At 45.9% G+C, this 21037-nt stretch overlaps 1 protein-coding gene across 1 annotated transcript in view; it reads right to left on the bottom strand.

Moving 5' to 3' along the window:
- Positions 1 to 21037, bottom strand: part of CANX (calnexin) — a 280620-nt gene that overhangs the window by 26037 nt on the left and 233546 nt on the right. The window contains 2 exon segments of the mRNA XM_033927187.1: positions 12702 to 12831; positions 13782 to 13871. Coding sequence (XP_033783078.1) covers positions 12702 to 12831; positions 13782 to 13871 — 220 coding nt within the window.

The following is a 21037-nucleotide window of genomic DNA, read 5'->3' as shown; positions in this document are numbered from 1 at the left end:
AACCTTCGAGAGGTTAGAGTTCTTAAAGGAAGACTCAACCACCAAGGACTGGTGAGAAAGCTGAGAACTTTTCAAACCCCTTAACCGGGATCATCCGATAACAGGACTCCAACTTGGAGGGAATGGCTGTGACCGCATATGGGGTCTCCAGGTTCCGAAGAAAAGTCTGCCGGAGAACCTGGTGCAATGGTAATCGTATCGCCTCACGGGGTGGATGATAACACCCATTCCTGCCAGGTATTCCTGGGTATAACGGAACTCAGACTGGAGGTCCATGTTCAAGGCCCTACCCATGTCAGAGATGAAACAAGTAAAGGAGGAGTTTCGAGAAGAAGAGACACACCCTCCTGAGGAGACCCCGAGCGAGATCTGGGGGCAGCCGAGAAAGAGGGAGAAATTTCCCTCAAATAGTAAGCTGGGGCCTCGGAGTCCCGCGAATGGGAGACCGAAGAGGTTCGACTAAAGTGTCTGGGGGGGCGTCAAGGAACGACCCCATGCAATGTGGACTGTGGAAGACTCCGGTGTCTGAGGAAACAGCTGGCGCAGCCTCGGAGAAGACGGGGCAAAGGAAAATTCCTCCATCGGTTTCGAAGAAGACCCCTTAGAGGCTGGCAGCTGCCTCGATGGGGAACATACACTAGAGTCCAACTCGAGGACAAGTGTGTGTCTGGAAGGTTTTGTGGTCAGAGACCTGCTCCGAAGGGGCGGAGAAGACCAGGGCTTTTTAGATAGGGCAAGCTGTGACATAGTAGCGGGGGAAAAACGGGCCCCTAGCCTGGACCCCCGAAAAGTCACAGGTGACTCGGGTGATGAAGAATCGCTCAAGGGAACCCAGCGAGTCTTGCAGAAAGGGCCTCGAGATAAGAGGGAAAGCTCAGGCTGGTCAGACCGAGACTGGGTCGAGACCGAGGTCAGAGGTGTCGAAGTTGGGACCAGTTGGCTCACCACCGAGGAAAGCTGCGTGGTAAGTAAAGCCTTAAGCATGTCCTCGAACATAGGCACCGAGACCAAAGGCGGTTGGGTCTTAGGTGTAGCAGTGCGCTCCTTCGGGAATGACCTCGAGGAAGAGTATTCCCTATGTTAGAAGGCACACTTAAGAGTGATGTCTCGAAGACGCCGACGAGGCGGCACCGACATGAGACTCTGAGGTAGGCTTCTTTGCCGGCACACCTGAGGAGGAAAGAGGAGACTTACCCGAGGCCGAAGTAGCAGGAGGAGCCGAGGCCGAGGACTTCAAGGCCGAGCTCGAGGCCTGTCCCGCAGGATCCACGGGGCTAAAGAGTTGGAGAATCTTGGCCACCCTCCTATGAAGAGCCCGCGGTTGCAAAGTCGCACAATGGGGACACGACTCAGTGCGGTGCTCTGCACCCAGGCACTCCACACACCAACGATGAGGGTCGGTGATGGAGATAACCCGTTTTTTAAACCCGGAACAAGGCCGGGACATAAGAAGAAAATACGGCCACGGCCCCGTGAGGCCAGGCGGCCAAAAAATATACAAACTGAAAAAATGAAAAAGAAAGGAAAACAAGACGTGGGCACAGCAACTCAACTGAAACTAATCAGTGCGGTGCAAGAGGGACAACGAGATCGCACAAAAAAAGAGAGCAGTGCTTCTGGCTCCGCGGAAAACAGAGAACTGAGGCCACCTTGAGGAGACGCATGCCCTAGACCGGACGGGAGGGGCACTCACGGGCCAATCACAAGCGAAGGTCTTCAAGCAAGTCTGCTTGCGAAAACGTCCGCTAGGGGGCTCCGTTGGTGACGTCACCCTTATGTTGAGAATATGCTGCCTGCTTGTCCTGAGATAAAGACCTGAAACAAATCAAGTCTTGGCCTTTCCTCTTTTGTTGAAGGAGGAACCTCCTTTGTATCATCCCTTCAGAGGTGACTCACTGCTCAAAGCTGTTTAATAGCATTAGTAAAGACGCTGTTAGGGATTTGGCATCAGTCACTTTAACTCCCTCATGCCAGTTTTTATATTTTAAGACAGTTCCCAGACAATATTACAAGTGAGCCTATTACCTGCCTAACAGAAGAATTGAACCGGTTCTAACAAAATGCTACCTTATTTCTTACTAAAGCAGCAGTAAGAAGGTGAAATTGTGTGTTTCGCAATAATTTCCTTTCCTCTAAGGCAGTGGTTCTTAACCTGGGTTCGACCGAACCAGGGGTTCGGTGAGTCAGTCTTGCGGGTTCGGCGTAGGTCAAAACACACCTCCGACTCATATAGCGCTTCGGTCATGTTCAATCATCTATCAGTTATTCAGTGATTTTGATCAAGACTGATCGTGTACTCGGTTTCTTGATCTATCAATCTGTAACTAACGCCTTATATACATCAATCAATTCCTGATCAAAATTTGTGATTTAACTGATAGATGATTGAACGTGACCGAAGCGCTTATGATTCGTGATGATATGCCCCGCTTGTCCATAATTGGCTGCAGGTGATTACGCAACATCGCTTGGCCTATCTGTGCTGCAGGGGATTTGATGCGCACAGTAGTCAAATTGTAACTGTTGTGATGGTACGTCGTGTGATACCTATCTTAATATTTTAATCCCTTACTAACTATGTCGAGCAAAATACGAAAGTGGTCGGAACGTGATGGGAGTCAGCGTCCTAATTGCATTATTATTCAAAATAGGAGAACTTTTTTGTTTTCAAAATTGATATTTTTTCCCTCACTGTATACCTATATTTTGAATTTGTAAAAATCATATTTTATTTTTCCAATAAAGAAGGGTTCGGTGAACACGCATATGAAACTGGTGGGGTTCAGTACATCCAACAAGGTTAAGAACCACTGCTCTTAAGGCTGTACCAGTGGATTGCTATCCCCCTCCTACTAGCAGATGGAGGTATGAGAGAACTTAACTTTTCCAATGAACTAACTGGTATACCTTGCTTGTGCTTGGTGGAAAACTCTAGTATATATCTGCCAATGTAGAAGGTCCTCTGTAACACACCCATGCCCAACCACCACTGCAGCTGTAATAATCAGAAAGCAATTATACCACCAGTGTGGCAGTCACTACCATGCACTCTCCAAATTCTCTCTCTCTACTGTAAGGAGAGTTTGGTGACCATGTCAGCCCCTACTACACCAAACTCCACTGGCTCCCAGTTGAGGCAAGGATCATCTTTAAGTTCGCCTGCCTTTGTTTCAAAACCCTAACTGGCTCCTCCCCAATCTACCTGTCTGAGCATCTTGAAATAGCAGGCCCCTCTCGCACACGAAACACTCATTTATTCACCTTTCCCTCCCTAAAAGGCTGCCTCTATAAGAGATTCATTGATAGAACCCTAGCATTCCAAGCGGGCAAATGGAACAATTGCCTAACTGACCTCATCTCCAACTCCCCGCCTTATCACCTGTTCAGGAAGTCACTAAAAACCTTCCTCTTCGACAAATTCCGCTAACTCTGCCTTCCCTCCTTCCCTGCTCCCTCCCTTCCTCGATATGACCCTCTTACCCAATCTCAGTTTTGATCTAAAGGCCCCTCAGGCCTCCATAGCATATGCCTTTTCACGGCCTTATATTCAACAACGTTGTAAATGTAACACCGTTATAATTTGTAACATCGCTGTAAATGTACAGCCTCTTCTTAGCACATGCCTTTTCACTGCCATATATGCAACATCGCTGTAATTGTAAAAACGCTGTAATATGTAACTTCACTGTAAATGTATGTAACTTCGCTGTTAATTTTCACTGCCATTTATGTAACATCGCTGTAAATGTAACAACGCTGTAAATGTAACTTCGCTGTAAATGTACAGTCTCTTCTATTGTTAACCGCATAGAACTTCCATGGTATTGCGGTATACAAGAATAAAGTTATTATTATTATTATTATTACCTTGAGAGCCCTGGGCCTTATTCCTGAGAGCGGGTTTTAGAACGGAATGGCCTGACTAAAGAAAAGGAAATGATTGGGTAAGAATTTTACCTTAACATAAGAGATGCCATACTAGGACTGACTGAAGATCCATAAAGCCCAGTATCCTTTTCCAACAATGGCCAGTCCAGGTCACAAGTACCTTCCCTAGTCATCTGAAGCAGAACTACTGGGTGGGGAAAAGATAAAATCCCCCTAATGATGACTGTCAAAATCCAAACAAGCCCTGGCTAACATATCTAATTTGTAAAGTTTTGCAAAAGAATGGAGCAACAATCATGTTGCTGCCCTATAAATTGCTGGAGCCACCCCCTAAGCTTCTGCTCAGGATGTAGCCTGCACCTCAACTGAGTGGGCTTTCAAGCCTGGAGGCACCTGACAATTCTTGCAAATATAGGTTGCCTCAACAGTGGCCTTGGATGCTACCTAGCCCTTCCAAGGGCCATGGAAGAGTACAAAGAAGAAACTTTCAGTAAAGACGAAAAAAGTAAGTTGTCTCCTTCAGGTAAAGCAACGTACACCAGACATCTAATTTGTGCAACCTCTGATCTGTAAGACCAGAGCTCTCTGTTAAGGACAAACTGATCTCCTGGCTCTTGTGGAACAGAGAACCCACCTTGAGAAGGAAAGAAGGAATTGTGCGAGGGGAAACATACGAAGAAAGACTAGCCAAGGAAGCACGAAGAGAGACTAGCCAAAGAAGCACGAAATTTTAAACCATTCTTCCGATATGTGAAAGGAAAGCAGTCGGCGAGGGAGGAGGTGGGACCTTTGGATGAGGGAGACAGGAAGGGAGTGGTGAAGGAGGAAAAAGAGGTGGCTGATAGACTAAACACATTGAGAACAGGGGTAATCCCAGAGGACTGGAGAATAGCAAATGTTACGCCTATCTTCAAAAAAGGATCAAGAGGGGATCCGGGGAACTACAGACCAGTGAGCTTAACCTCAGTTCCAGGGAAGATGGCTGAATCAATGATCAAGGAAAGTATCAATGAGCACATAGAAAAAAATAATCTGTTGAGAACAAGCCAGCTAAGGAAGATCATACCAAACGAACCTACTGCATTTCTTTGAGGGGATAAGCAAACAACTGGACAAAGGTGATCCTATAGACATCGTATATCTGGATTTCCAAAAAGCTTTTGACAAGGTACCCCACGAGCGCCTACTAAAGAAGCTGTGGAGCCACGGGGTGGAAGGGGACGTGCACAGATGGGTCAAAAATTGGCTGGCAGACAGGAAACAGAGGGTAGGAGTAAAGCACAGTTACTTACCGTAACAGGTGTTATCCAGGGACAGCAGGCAGATATTCTTGACTGATGGGTGACGGCACCGACGGAGCCCCGGTACGGACACTTTTAGAGTGATTGCACTCTAAGAACTTGGAAAGTTCTAGAGACCGCACCGCGCATGCGCGAGTGCCTTCCCGCCCGACCCCGACGCGCGGGTCCCTCAGTTAAGATAAGCCAGCTAAGAAGCCAACCCGGGGAGGTGGGTGGGACGCAAGAATATCTGCCTGCTGTCCCTGGATAACACCTGTTACGGTAAGTAACTGTGCTTTATCCCAGGACAAGCAGGCAGCATATTCTTGACTGATGGGTGACCTCTAAGCTAACAAAAAGAGGGATGGAGGGAAGGTTGGCCATTAGGAAAACAAATTTTGCAAAACAGATTGGCCGAAATGTCCATCCCGTCTGGAGAAAGTATCCAGACAATAATGAGATGTAAAAGTATGGACTGAGGACCACGTAGCAGCTTTGCAGATTTCCTCAATGGGCGTGGAACGGAGGAAAGCTACAGATGCTGCCATAGCTCTAATTCTATGTGCCGTGACAGAACCTTCCAGTGTCAGTCCGGACTGAGCATAGCAGAATGAAATGCACGCAGCAAGCCAATTAGATAGCGTACGTTTAGAAACAGGACGTCCCAATTTATTCGGATCAAAGGACAAAAAAAGTTGGGGAGATGATCTGTGGGGCTTAGTACGGTCTAAATAGTAAGCTAAAGCCCGCTTACAGTCCAAAGTATGGAGAGCCTGTTCCCCGGAATGAGAGTGAGGTTTAGGGAAAAAAAACAGGTAGTACAATAGATTGGTTGAGATGGAACTCAGAAACAACCTTAGGGAGAAACTTTGGATGTGTACGTAGAACCACCTTGTCGTGATGAAAGACAGTGAAAGGTGGATCAGAAACTAGTGCATGTAGCTCACTGACCCTCCTGGCAGAGGTGAGAGCAATAAGAAAAAGTACCTTCCAAGTGAGAAACTTGAAAGAGGCAGTAGCCAAGGGTTCAAATGGAGGCTTCATCAAGGCGGAGAGAACCACGTTCAGATCCCAGATCACCGGAGGTGCTTTGAGAGGTGGTTTCAGATTGAAAAGACCTCGCATGAATCTGGAGACCAGGGGATGAGCTGAAAGGAGTTTCCCCTGGACTGGCTCATGAAAAGCCGTAATGGCACTGAGATGAACTCTGATGGAAGTAGACTTGAGACCAGAAGTAGACAGAGAAAGCAGATAATCCAATAGAGGTTCCACAGCAAGAGACCTGGGGTCATGATGATGTAGGAGACACCAAGAAGAAAACCTCGTCCACTTTTGATGGTAACATTGTAGAGTGGCTGGTTTCCTGGAGGCGTCCAGGATGGAGCGAACAGGCTGAGATAACAAAGAATCAGTTGAAGTCAGCCCGAGAGATACCAAGCTGTCAGGTGTAGCGATTGCAGGTTGGGATGGAGGAGGGTTTCCTGATCTTGTGTAAGCAGAGATGGAAACAGAGGAAGTAGAAATGGATCCCTGGAACTGAGTTGAAGTAGAAGGGAGAACCAATGCTGTCTGGGCCACCGTGGTGCAATCAGGATCATGGTGGCTCGTTCCCTCTTTAGTTTGAACAAGGTCCGAAGCATGAGAGGCAGAGGAGGGAAAGCATAAAGGAACAGATTGGACCAATCCAGAAGAAACGCATCCGCTGCCAGACGGTGAGGAGAGTAAAGTCTGGAGCAGAATTGGGGCAACTGATGATTGTGAGGAGCTGCAAAAAGGTCCACCTGAGGAGTGCCCCATTGTGCAAAGATGGACTGTAGAGTCGATGGGTCGAGAGTCCATTCGTGGGGTTGGAGAACTCTGCTGAGCTTGTCCGCTAAGTAGTTCTGTTCTCCCTGAATATAAATCGCTTTCAGGAATAAGCGGCGCGAGGATGCCCAAGACCAGATTCTCTGGGCTTCCTGGCATAAGAGGCGAGAGCCCGTTCCCCCTTGCTTGTTGATGTAGTACATAGCCACCTGGTTGTCTGTGCAAATTAGAAGGACTTGAGGAAATAGAAGGTGTTGGAAGGCCTTGAGGGCATAGAACATTGCCCTGAGTTCCAGGAAATTGATGTGATGCTTCTTTTCCTGAGGAGTCCAAAGGCCCTGAGTTTGGAACTCGTTCAGATGAGCTCCCCATGCATAAGGGGAGGCGTCGGTGGTGATGATCAGATGATGAGGAGGCAGATGGAACAGAAGGCCCCTGGAGAGATTTGAGGATATCAACCACCATTGCAGAGACTGACGAAGAGACGATGTCACAGATATGTGTCGTGAGCAAGAGTCTGTCGCTTGAGACCACTGGAGAGCCAGGGTCCATTGAGGAGTGCGCAGGTGAAGCCGTGCCAGGGGTGTGACATGAACTGTGGAGGCCATGTGACCCAAGAGAATCATCATCTGCTTTGCAGAATGGAGTGCTGGGACAGCACCTGCTGACAGAGCGATTGGAGGTTGTGAAGACGGTTGTCCGGCAAGAAGGCTCTCATCTGGACCGTGTCAGTACCGCTCCAATGAATTGAAGTCTCCGCCGTAGGAAGAAGGTGAGACTTGGGTATATTGATTTCGAACCCCAGTAGTTGTAGAAAAAAGATGGTCTGGTTGGTGGCCAGAAGAACAGTCTGAGATGAAATGGCCTTGATTAACCAATCGTCCAGGTAGGGAAAAACCTGAAGGTGGTGGGAGCGCAGAAATGCTGCCACCACTACCAGACATTTTGTGAACACTCTTGGAGAGGAGGCAAGACCGAAGGGGAGCACTCTGTATTGATAATGACAGTGATTGATCATGAAGCGAAGGTACTGTCTGGAGGCCGGATGAATTGGAATGTGAGTGTAGGCCTCCTTGAGATCGAGAGAGCATAGCCAGTCGTTGTGATCGAGGAGAGGATAAAGCGTAGCTAGAGATAGCATCTTGAATTTTTCTTTGACCAAATATTTGTTGAGATCTCGCAGATCTAGAATTGGTCTGAGGTCTCCAGTTTTCTTGGGGACTAGAAAATACCGGGAGTAGAATCCTTGCCCTCTTTGGTCCAGAGGAACTTCCTCTATGGCGTTTAGAAGTAGGAGGGACTGAACCTCCTGACAAAGGAGGGCAGATTGAGGAGTGTGCAAAGCAGACTCTTTTGGTAGACTTTGGCCCGGAAGGGTGTGAAAGTTGAGAGAGTAGCCGTGGCGGATGATGTTGAGGACCCACTGGTCCGAAGTGATAACTTCCCACCGGCTGAGAAAGAAAGACAGTCGTCCTCCTATCGGTTGAGGGAGGAGAGGAGATGGTTGAACGCTGGCTATGCCCTCGAGGATCAAGTCAAAAGGGCTGAGTCGATTTTTGTGGAGGAGGCTGCTTAGCTGGTTGTTGCTGCTGAGGTCTAGGTGTTTGCCGCTGCTGTTGACGCTGCCTCCTAGGTTGCTGAGTGGAAGGCTGCAAGGGGCGAGCCACAAAACGCCGCTGATAGGCCGTTTGCTGTCTGAATGGCCGTGAAGGTGGAGGTTTCTTCTTGGTCTTAAGAAGGGTATCCCAGCGGGTTTCATGAGCCGAGAGCTTCTGGGTCGTTGAGTCCATAGAATCTCCGAACAGCTCATCCCCTAAACATGGGGCATTAGCCAACCGGTCTTGATGATTAACATCAAGCTCAGAGACTCTGAGCCAAGCCAAACGGCGCATGGCTACAGAAATGGCTGTTGCTCTAGAGGTAAGCTCAAAAGTGTCATATATAGACCTTACCATGAATTTCCTGAGCTGGAAAAGAGCTGAAGAGCACTGATGGAAAGCTTCACGATTCCCCACAGGAAGGTACTGCTCAAAGGAAGCCATGGTGGTAAGGAGATGCTTTAAATAAAACGAAAAATGAAAAGCATAGTTACCAGAACGATTAGCAAGCATCGCATTCTGGTAAAGTCGCTTACCAAATTTGTCCATGGCTTTACCCTCTCTGCCAGGAGGGACAGAGGCATAGACACTAGCTCCTAAGGACTTCTTGAGGGTGGATTCTACAAGGAGAGACTCATGGGAGAGCTGTGGTTTATCAAAACCAGGAATAGGGATGACTTTATAAAGGGAATCCAATTTGCGAGGGGCTCCCGGGATGGTAAGAGGAGTCTCCAGATTCTTGTAAAAGGTCTCCCTCAGGATGTCATGTAAAGGGAGTTTCAAGAATTCCTTTGGAGGCTGGTCAAAATCAAGAGCGTCCAAAAAAGCTTTGGACTTTTTAGACTCAGCCTCCAAAGGAATGGAAAGAGATTCACACATATCTCTTAAAAAAGAAGAGAAAGAGGTGGAATCAGGTTTGGAGAAATATCCTGCAGAACAGGCTCGTCCTCCTCTGATGAACACTCCCCTTCTGACTGAAGAGGTTCTTCAGAGTCGCCCCACAGATCAGGGTCTCGAACATGGGGACCACGGTCCCGAGACTCAGGGGTGGATGGTTCTCGGTGGTCGGGACTTCTGTACCGACTTACCCGACCTCACCGACGCGGTACCCGGGCGATGTTATCGGTCGCACCGGAGCCGATGTCTGTACCGATTGGTGATGAGACCTAGGCTCCGGTGCGAGGACAGGCATCGATGCCGATGAGGTCAAGCGTACCGGTACCGAAGGAGTGGATGGTGACAATACTGGCTGTTCCACGATCGGTACCGGTTGCTCAGTGGGGACCGATACCGGAGGACTCGGTGTCAGGAGAGCTGGAAGGAGTTGTTTGAGCTGTTCCTTCAGCTGTACCTGCAAGATGGCCGCAATGCGATCATCAAGGGAGGGCACCGGTACCGCTTTTTTCTTCTGCGGTACCTGCGGTGCCGCTCGACGCCCTGGAGATGAGGAGCCCGATGTCGAGGGACTCACCTCAATAGGGGCGGAGCGCTTCCGCTGGCGCCTCACGGTCGGCAGGATTGGACTCTCTGCAATGGAGACCGGAGGACGTTCCAGCGGGGAAGGCTTCTTAGCCGGCTTACCTGCATGCTGCGACGCCGACGCGGTATCGCGTGGCGTCGATGAGGTGGGTGCCGACGAAACAGGTACCGAGACCGGCGCCGAAGACGCGGGGTCGGACATGTCGGTGCCGAAAAGCAGTCTCTGCTGTATCTCTCGATTTTTTGAGAGTCCGCTTTTTCAAAGTGGCACAGCGGGTGCAGGTAGAGGCCTGATGTTCCGGACCCAGACACTGAAGGCACCAGTTGTGCGGGTCTGTAAGGGAAATAGGCCGTGCACATACCGCTGGCACTTCTTGAACCCGGGCTGGGGGGGCATGAACGTAAAAACGGCTTCTGCCAAATCGAAGGCCGAGGCCTCGATGATGGCAGTAGGCCCCGCCGGGTCAAATCAAGAAACTTGACAAAAACAAGAGAAAATTTTTTTTTTTTTTTTTTAAAAGAAAGAAAAACGGAAGGGCAAAAAGAACCCGAAAAAGTTTACGCGAGCGGGAAGGCGAATGAAAAAATATTTCAACAGCCGTTGAAAATGCGACTTCTTAGCTCCGCGGAAACTAAGAAACTGAGGGACCCGCGCGTCGGGTCGGGCGGGAAGGCACTCCGCGCATGCGCGGTGCGGACTCTAGAACTTTCCAAGTTCTTAGAGTGCAATCACTCTAAAAGTGTCCGTACCGGGGCTCCGTCGGTGCCGTCACCCATCAGTCAAGAATATGCTGCCTGCTTGTCCTGGGATAAAGGGACACTACTCTGGCTGGAAAGGGGTCACGAGTGGTGTCCCACAGGGGTCAGTGCTGGGACCGTTGCTGTTCAATATATTCATTAATGACCTGGAAACAGGGACGAAGTGCGAAGTTATAAAATTTGCGGACGACACAAAACTCTCCAGTAGGGTCAGAACTATTGAGGAATGCAAAGATCTACAGAGTGACCTGAACAAGCTGGGTGAGTGGGCAAATAGATGGCAGATGAGCTTCAATGTAGAGAAATGTAAAGTCTTGCACATAGGGAAAGGGAACCCGATGTACAGCTATACGATGGGAGGGAGGATATTGGGGGGAAGGCAACCTTGAAAAAGACTTGGGGGTATTGGTGGACACAACGATGAAGCCAGCGGCACAATTGTGCAGCGGCCTCAAAAAAAGGCAAACAAAATGTTGGGTATTATCAAAAAAGGGCATCACCACCAGAACGAGGGAAGTTATCCTGCCGCATGGAGTACTGCAACCAATACTGGTCGCCGCACCTTAAGAAGGATATGGTGATGCTCGAGAGGGTCCAGAGAAGAGCAACAAAAATGATTAATGGGCATGGAAAACCTTACTTATACTGAAAGCCTGGAGAGGCTGGGGCTCTTCACTCTGGAAAAACAGAGACTTAGAGGGGACATGATAGAGACCTATAAAATCATGAAAGGTATAGATAAGATAGAGCGGGACAGATTCTTTAGGCTAGCAGGGACATCAAAAACAAGAGGGCACTCTGAAAAACTGAAAGGAGACAGATTCAAAACGAATGCTCGGAAGTACTTCTTCACTCAGAGGGTGGTGGACACCTGGAATGCGCTTCCAGGAGAGGTGATAGGACAAAGTACAATAATGGGTTTCAAAAAGGGCTTGGATGACTTCTTGAAGGAGAAAGGGATTACAAGGTATAGATAGAGGGGTACTTTTCATGGTACTTCAGGATTAGGGCATAAACAATTCAGGTGGAGGGAACTTACAGGTCAAGGACCTGGAGGGCCGTCGCGGGAGCGGACTGCTAGGCGCGATGGACCCCTGGTCTGACCCGGCAGAGGCAATTCTTATGTTCTTATGAAACAGTCCTCTGAAAAGGAGAGATATGAGTCCTGGCAAGACAAAGCCTTCAACTCAAACCCTACAAGAAAAACTGTCTTGAGTGTAAGGTCCTTAACAGAGGCCAGCTTCAAAAGCTCAAAGGAAGGCTTGCAAAGTACTTGTAAAACCAAATTCAGGTCTCACAAAAGAAAGGAGCTTACAGAAGTCATAAATGCGCCTAAAAACTGAACCCCCTCCCTGTGCTTAACCAGGGCGACCCCTGAACACTGCTTCAAAAACTGGAAAGGGCAGCCACCTGGACCCTCGAGTCCAATTTATTTATTTATTCATTTCAAATTTTTCTATACCATTCTCCCAGGGAAGGCTCAGAACGGTTTACATGAATTTATTCAGGTACTCAAGCATTTTTCCCAGTCCTGTCCCAGTGAGCTCACAATCTGTCCAATGTACCTGGGGCAATGCGGGGAATTAAGTACTTGCCCAGGGTCACAAGGAACAGCGTGGGTTTGAACCCACAACCCTCAGGGGTGCTGAGGATGTAGCTTTAATCACTTGCGCCGCACTCCCCTAATACAGATCTCTATCCAGATCCTGCTGCAAAAATGTGGACCATCGGAGGATAATAATAATAATAACTTTATTTTTATATACCGCCATACCACAAACAGTTCTAAGCAGTTTACAAGAGAAGAGACTGTATACAGACAGCGACATTAGAGAACACCCTGCATACCAACCCTGAAAAACCTTTCTAACTTTAGCAAATACATTCTTACCCTGTTTGTCATCATCCTCTTCTTCTTCTTGTCCTCCTTCCTCTTTCTCCTCCTCTTCCCTCTCTTCTTCCTCCTTCACATCAGGTTGGGGAGCATCAGTCTTCTTGTAATCGGTGGTATTTGGCTGCTTCTAAATGAAATCAAAGCATGAAAGACTAAAGACCCTTTATCATCAGGGTAAGAATGAAAAGCAATTGGTTAGGTTTAAATTTATGCACTACATTGCAATTTACCATTTCTCTGATGAGCTCTAACATTCCACTACTTATGGACAGTTAATATTAAAGAAATCCCAGATATTATCTTTGCAGAGTAACAGGTGAACATTTACCTATTTTAAGACAACTTTGCTAGGTTTGCAAACTAGCTGGAAGAGAGCTAAACAAATGTCCTAAATCCTTTGCTTGTGACTAAGGCACGTAATAGCTTGGAAAATATCTAATGGACATAAAAATTTGGGAATATAATATGGAAAACATAGGTCTTAAATGATAAAATCCATTGCTCTGTGTATTTTTACTCAGCCAGTCCCTCAATACTAAAAATATTAGCCTGTCCAAACAGTCCCAAATCATACTACTTGAGTTATGGCATTACATGCCCTTCTGAAACAATGAATTCATTCTTTCCCTGGTGGAAGAAAGTGTGCAAGGGTTGTGTTTTATTGAAATGTTATAAATTTTGGCCATCATCCCTATCCTGCCTATATAAGATGAATAGTGTATTGCCACCAAGGTTGTTTTATCTATGAGACATTGTAATCTGTGCTATTGAAAGATTAGGTTCTTACCTTGGTAATCTTTGTAGTAGACAGATACTTTATTTATGAGCCTCATTAGTATTCTTTTGTTCCACCTCCCATCCCTTTGAGCTGTCCTCCAATTCCTCAGTTTGTACCAAAGCAGATTGTCAGCCCTGGAGAGGAAATAGAATTGGGAGGGGTACTGGGATGCTCCCCTAGAAAACATGTCTGTTCTGCTCATTTCTTTTGCTTTACTAGTTTTGCGTCACACATTTTAAGTGGAGAAAGATACCATACAAGCGGTTGTTTTATACCTTTCATTACTGTTTATTTTATACCTTAGCAACCATGGACCTCTGAGGAAGGAGTGTTTTCTGAAACACGGACTGTGTCAGGTTCCTTGGTTTGTTATCAGGTGGTATTTTCAACTGCATAAAATATTTGGTATAAAAAAAGACATATTACTCTAACAAAATTGACAAAGCCAAAAATTCTTCTTCACTTTTCAATATTTTAAAAACAATAGATTCAAAAAATAATATAAACACTACCAAACTTAATTCTACATTAACAGCACAAGATCTCTCCAACGCCTTTACACACAAAATTAATAACATCCGAAATTCCTTCATCACAATTACAAACAATAATACATCTAACATAGACCAAATCAAGTCTGTCCCTATAGCAAGATGCTCAAACTTTAAAATCCCTTCCATTACAGACATTGAATCTCTGCTTCAACATATTAACCTAAAAAATTCTGGATCCGAAATCATCCCACCTTATTATTTTAAAAAAACATTTCTCTCATTTTGGACCATTTATTCAATCGATAATTCAGAAGAGTCTACTGACAGCAACTGTTCCCCTTATTGGAAAACTGCAACTATCGTTCCTATTATCAAAGATCACAATACCAGTATAAATGATCCAACAAATTATCGGCCAATAGCAAATTTGCCTTTTTTGGGAAAACTTACAGAGAAACTCATATTTAATCAGCTCTCTGATTTCATAGAGAACACCAATGCACTCCATCCGAATCAAACAGGGTTCAGAAAATTCCATAACACAGAATATTCTCTAATAGGCTTAATCACAAATATCCAATATCATCTGGACCATCACAAATCCGTCATCCTTTTTTCTTTAGATATTCAGCAGCGTTCGACACCATAGATCACGACTTACTGTTACAAAGACTAGAATCCATAGGCATTACAGACAATGTCCTAAAATGGTTTACTTCATATCACGCTGATCGCACTTCCTCTGTTAAATTTAAAAACGAAACTTCTGTATCTCACTCTTCAACATTTGGTATCCCTCAAGGATCCATCTTATCTCCTCTTTTGTTTAATATATTTCTCTCTCCATTGTTAAGCCTTTGCCAATCTATAGGCTTTACCCCATTTGCTTACGCTGACGACGTTCAACTTATTCATCCTTTAGATCCTAAATGTGATAATGAAATTAAATCTATTAATCAAAAATTAGAAATAATTCATTCCTGGCTTAACACTAACAAATTGGCACTTAACATAAAGAAGACGAAAGCTGTATTATTTACGTGGAGGAACGATATAACTTTATCAATCCCATTCATTCTTAATAATATCACACTTAATCTAGTTCCATCAGTTAAGATTCTTGGTGTACTAATTGATGAGAAATTCACTTACCACGATCACATTTCTCTTACAGTTAAAAACTGCTTTTATAAATTACGCCGTATTAGATCAATATCCAAATTTCTGACCCCTAAATCTATTACAATTCTAATTCATTCATTAGTAATATCGAAACTCGATTACTGCAATTCACTCTTTCTCAACATATCATTAAAAGAAAAAAGGAGATTACAATTGATTCAAAATACTTCAATAAAATTAATATACAATGCAAAGAAATATGATCATGTTTCCCCGTTGTTAATAGATTCTCACTGGCTACCTATTAGCCATAGAATCACATTTAAAATAATAATACTTATCTTTAAAACTTTAGCATGCGGCGAACCTCAATTCATTTCCAGACTTTTGATACCTTACAACACACAACGTTCACTCCGCTCTTCCAACCAGAATCTTCTTTCATGTTCCTTCATTAAAAAATCATCGGTACTAGAAGGGCCGATATCTTTTCGGTGACTGGCCCCCTATGGTGGAACGCCCTTCCCCAATACCTTCGTAACGAAAAAGACATCTTAATTTTTAAAAAACTTTTAAAATCTTATTTATTTAGAGATGCTTTTAATGTTTAAATTAAATTATATTAAATTCAATATTGCTGAGGTTATTAACTCCCTTACCTATTGTTACTTCCTTATTCTACCCCAAACAATTGTAACTTTTATCTTTTCCTTCCCACTGTATGTCTGTATAAGTTTAATGTTCTTATGTTAAAATGTCAACCCCTTTGTACTTGAAATATTTTTATTATGTACATCGCTTAGTGATTATAATAGGCGATTTATCAAATTGTGTTAATAAACTTGAATAAACTTGAATAAACATTGCCTGCATCTCGTACATAGGAATCTGCAGTTTGTTTTTTATTTCTGCTCATTTAAGAACATAAGAACATAAGTAGTCGCCTCCGCCGGGGCAGACCAGAGGTCCATCCTGCCCAGCGGTCCGCTCACGCGGCGGCCCATCAGGCATATTGCCTGAGCAACAGTCCCTGACTAATTTTATACCTACCTCTACACTTATCTCTAAACCTTCCACTGCTCTTATATCTGTACCCTCAATCCCTTTGTCCTCCAAGAACCTATCCAGGGTCTTCCTTGAAACCCTGTACTGTGCTATTTCCTATCACGGCTTCCGGTAAGGGTGTTCCATGTGTCCACCACCCTCTGTGTGAAAAAAATTATCCTTAGCGTTTGTTCTAAACCTGTCCCCCTTCAATTTCATCGAGTGACCCCTTGTTCTTGTGGTTTCTTTCAAATTTAAAAATCTGTCCTTGTCAACCTTTTCGATGCCCCTCAGGATCTTGAAGGTCTCTATCATATCTCCTCTGAGTCTCCGCTTCTCCAGGGAGAACAGCCCCAGCCTTTTCAGTCTGTCAGTGTATGTAAGGTTTTCCATACCCTTACATTAACATTTCATTAACATATAACAGATGAAACAAACCATTTGCAGTATATAAGGTGAAAAACAAGTCACCAACCTGAATGCAACCTGCACTAAGTGTGTGGGAAACTCTACAGATACCCCCTAGATTTTTCAATGTGGCAGTAGCGTCCTCTATCCTTGTCAATGCTGGATAAAGAAAAGAAACAAGATGTTCGGATTCCCTGGCACTTTTGAAACAGTAAGCAGGCAAATGAATATATGACAGGGTGGGCTTCAGGAATAATGTGTGTCTACTAAAAAGATTACCGAGGTAAGAATCTAATCTTTTCTTTTGGTGCAGACACTCCATTCCTGAACATGTGGGATGTATCAAAGCAGTCTAGAGCAGGACATATGAGCCTGCTGACAGAATGAATGATCCGAATGTGGAGTCTATTTTGGCCTTTACATCCACCCTGTAAAAAGCTTTGTGAACATATGGAGAGATGACCATGTGGCCACTCTACAGATTTCTTCTGGAGATGCCCTGAAGATTCCGCCATGAGGAAGCTAATGGAATGTGCCTTTTACAGATATAGGTGGTCACTTTCCTCTTCCAATATAGGCTGAAGAGATGGCCATACAGGTCCATCAGAAAATGGTTGGTTTTGATGCTGGTTGGCCTTATGGACAGCAGCCACTAGTACAATAATGATCCAGCCCAAATTAATTTGTTCACCTCCAGAGTGCAGTAACACCTTGCACACATCCAACAATTTCAGCACTTTATCACTCTTCCTCAAAACTCAGGCATGAAGGAGCAATCGCACCTTCTTGAGTTAAATGAAAACTGTAAGAAAGATGGTACTGTGCACAACACCATGCCTAAATCCAAAATTCTGAGGAAAGGATCCTGCACAACAAGGCCTGAAATTCCAACATTCACTGAGCTGAAGTAATCACCATCAAACACATCGTTTGACTGTACGATCCAGAGAAACTTGCTCTAGAGGTTCATAGGGTGCTCTAACTAGCGCCTGTAGGATGTGCAGCTTTAGTGCTCTTCCTAGGCCCAAAACATGAGAGCCCTGCAATCTAACTTTCAGGAAGCCACTGCTAGGCCTTTTTCCAGACCTTCCTGCCAGAAGGTGAGCACCACAGTTCTAAGTTTATTTAAAATTTTCTATCCTGGGGCGTGGCTTGAGATGTAACGAGATGGTCAGGTGTAGAGACAGGCTAATTACAGCAAAATAAGCTACAAAATTACATTGCAATCACATTGAAAGTGTAAATCTGAATGTAACATGGCATCAGGTAAGCAGACTAAAAATGATTCAGCGGGAACGGGGTCAGGAAGTGTTAAAAGAACAAAGTTGGAGCCGGCAACCCCCTCAAAGGTTCCATTACCAACGGAAGAAATTGAAAACAGGGCTATTTTAAAAGAGCTTCGGCAAATTAAAGAGATAGTATTAGAAAATGCAAAAAAATATACAAGAAGTTAAAGAGGAGGTTACGAGTCTTACAAGGAGAATGCAGATAGCTGATATCAAAGTATATCAACTAGAGAAACGGGCTGAACAAGCAGAAGCAGAAATGTTACAATACAAAATGGATCGTAAGGAGATAGAAATATTAAAGAGAGATCTTGAAGATTTATCTAACAGAGAAAGGAGGAACAATTTCTGAATTCTTGGGATACCGGAAAGGATAGGAAAAAAAGAACCAATATCCTTTCTTGAAAATTTTCTGCCCCAAATCCTACCGCTTAAAAATAAAATCCCGATGGAAATAGAAAGGGTGCACAGGATACCGGCAGGCCATGTCCATTAATTTTTATACTGCTCCGATACCAACATTCATGGAGATTGTTAAACTGGCAAAAAAAAAAACACCAAAAACCTTAGATGCCAGGATTCAAAGATTCACATTGTGCCTGATTTTGCAAAGGTGACAGCATACAAAAGGAAACAGTTATAGAGCTGCATCCACAATTAAGATTGATAGGAGCTAGATATGGTTTAATGTACCCGGCAATTATGCGGGGTTACTTATGCAAACAAGACATTAAATTTTGATGATTCAATAAAGCTGAAAGAGTTTCTAGATCACTGTGATCAGCCTATGTCTACATAATTACGAGTGCAATGGAAATTATTTTTCCTCTTATTTTAGTTTAGTTATATTTAGTGATTTGCTTGCTGGATTATATAAAGTCACAGTATGAAAATTCTTTCTTTGAAAATGCTACAGTTAAAATTTGAACTCGTTCAACATTCTGGTAAGAACAAGTGAAAGTCCGAATTCTTTATTGATGCGTTCGATGAGCTAAGTATAAGAATATTAAGTGCACAATCGAAGGAGTATCTTACTTATCAATATAGTTTAGGTTTATATGGATTACATGTAAAGGATGTCTTCTGACTTTTGGTTAAAAGAAAATAGACACCTTTCCTTGTGCATAAGGACAAAATACAAGTTTTGAAGGACTTGGAATACTGGAGTCAAATCACTGAAAGATACTATCGTACGGTGATATGGTGGAAAATACTCCAGTAAAATATGTAGGAACACATAAGAAATATTATTTACAGACCATCTAATTTAATACAAATGTAAGTACAATAAGTAAATGCCAAGATAGACAGCTGTGAAGAATGGAATTCCCTCAAAATAAATCTTTTGGCAGTGATAAAACTTCCAATTTGACTTGTGCTACAGATTTGAAATCGGAAGATACAGTAAAGATAAGACTTTATTTGATTTTCAATACAGTAAAGATAAGACTTTATTTGATTTTCGTCAAGAACCAGCGGGCTGGCATTAACGTTCACCTTGAGTTATAGACAGTCATCGGTCTTAAAATTCAAAGTTCAGGAAAAGACTCTGAGATCAAAATTAACTTCCTAATAAGATATGATATTGCATTATAAACTATGCTGAATGCAATTTTAAGCGAATGGATATACTGTAAAGAACATGGATATATTCTACAGAAGGTTTTTATCTAGTTATTCATTTATCTATTTATTGTTCGTGTAAGAAGGATTTGATGAAGATTAAATACACATAGAAAACAGTTTGTATTGGATTCCAGACCTTAAACTATTACCGTATTTTCGCGGATATAACGCACGCGTTATACGTGATTTTACGTACCGCGCATACCCCTCGCGTGTTATATGCCTGAGCGCGGTATACAAAAGTTTTAAAACATAGTTCCCACCCCGCCCCAACGCCCCGATTCACCCCCCCAGCAGGACCGCCTCGCACCCCCACCCCGAACGACCGCTCGCTACGCGCTCCCACCCGCACCCGCATCCACGATCGGAGCAAGAGGGAGCCCAAGCCCTCTTGCCCGGCCGACTCCCCGACGTCCGATACATCCCCCCCCCCGGCAGGACCACTCGCACCCTCACCCCGAAGGACCGCCGACTCCCCAACAATATCGGGCCAGGAGGGAGCCCAAACCCTCCTGGCCACGGCGACCCCCTAACCCCACCCCGCACTACATTACGGGCAGGAGGGATCCCAGGCCCTCCTGCCCTCGACGCAAACCCCCCTCCCTCCAACGACCGCCCCCCCCCAAGAACCTCCGACCGCCCCCCCCAGCCGACCCGCGCCCCCCCTGGCCGACCCCCACGACCCCCCTTCCCCGTACCTTTGGAAGTTGGCCGGACAGACGGGAGCCAACCCGCCTGTCCGGCAGGCAGCCAACGAAGGAATGAGCCGGATTGGCCCATCCGTCCTAAAGCTCCGCCTACTGGTGGGCCTAAGGCGCGTGGGCCAATCAGAATAGGCCCTGGAGCCTTAGGTCCCACCTGGGGGCGCGGCCTGAGGCACATGGGCCAAACCCGACCATGTGTCTCAGGCCGCGCCCCCAGGTGGGACCTAAGGCTCCAGGCCTATTCTGATTGGCCCACGCGCCCTTAGGCCCCACCAGTAGGCGGAGCTTTAGGAAGGATGGGCCAATCCGGCCTCATTCCTTCGTTGGCTGCCTGCCGGACAGGCGGGTTTGGCTCCCGTCTGTCCGGCCAACTTCCAAAGGTACAGGGAAGGGGGGTGGGGGGGGTCGTGGGGGTCCGGCCAGGGGGGTCGCGGTCGGCTGGGGGGGATGGGGGTTTGCGTCGAGGGCAGGAGGGCCTGGGATCCCTCCTGCCCGTAATGTAGTGCGGGGTGGGGTTAGGGGGTCGCCGTGGCCAGGAGGGTTTGGGCTCCCTTCTGGCCCAACTACACAAAGGTACGGGGAAGGCGGGGGGGGGTGTCGTGGGGGGTCGGCCAGGGGGGGCACGGGTCGGCTGGGGGACGGGCGGAGGTTCTTGGGGGGGGTGGGCGGTCCGTTGGGGGGAGGGGGTTTGCGTCGAGGGCAGGAGGGCCTGGGATCCCTCCTGCCCGTAATGTAGTGCGGGGTGGGGTTAGGGGGTCGCCGTGGCCAGGAGGGTTTGGGCTCCCTCCTGGCCCGATATTGTTGGGGAGTCGGCGGTCCTTCGGGGTGAGGGTGCGAGTGGTCCTGGCGGGGGGGGGGGGGATGTATCGGG

This window comes from Geotrypetes seraphini, chromosome 18 (assembly GCF_902459505.1).
Source record: "Geotrypetes seraphini chromosome 18, aGeoSer1.1, whole genome shotgun sequence".
NCBI lineage: Eukaryota > Metazoa > Chordata > Amphibia > Gymnophiona > Dermophiidae > Geotrypetes > Geotrypetes seraphini.
Note: the sequence above shows the minus strand (reverse complement) of the source record. Positions and strands in the feature narration are given on the sequence as shown.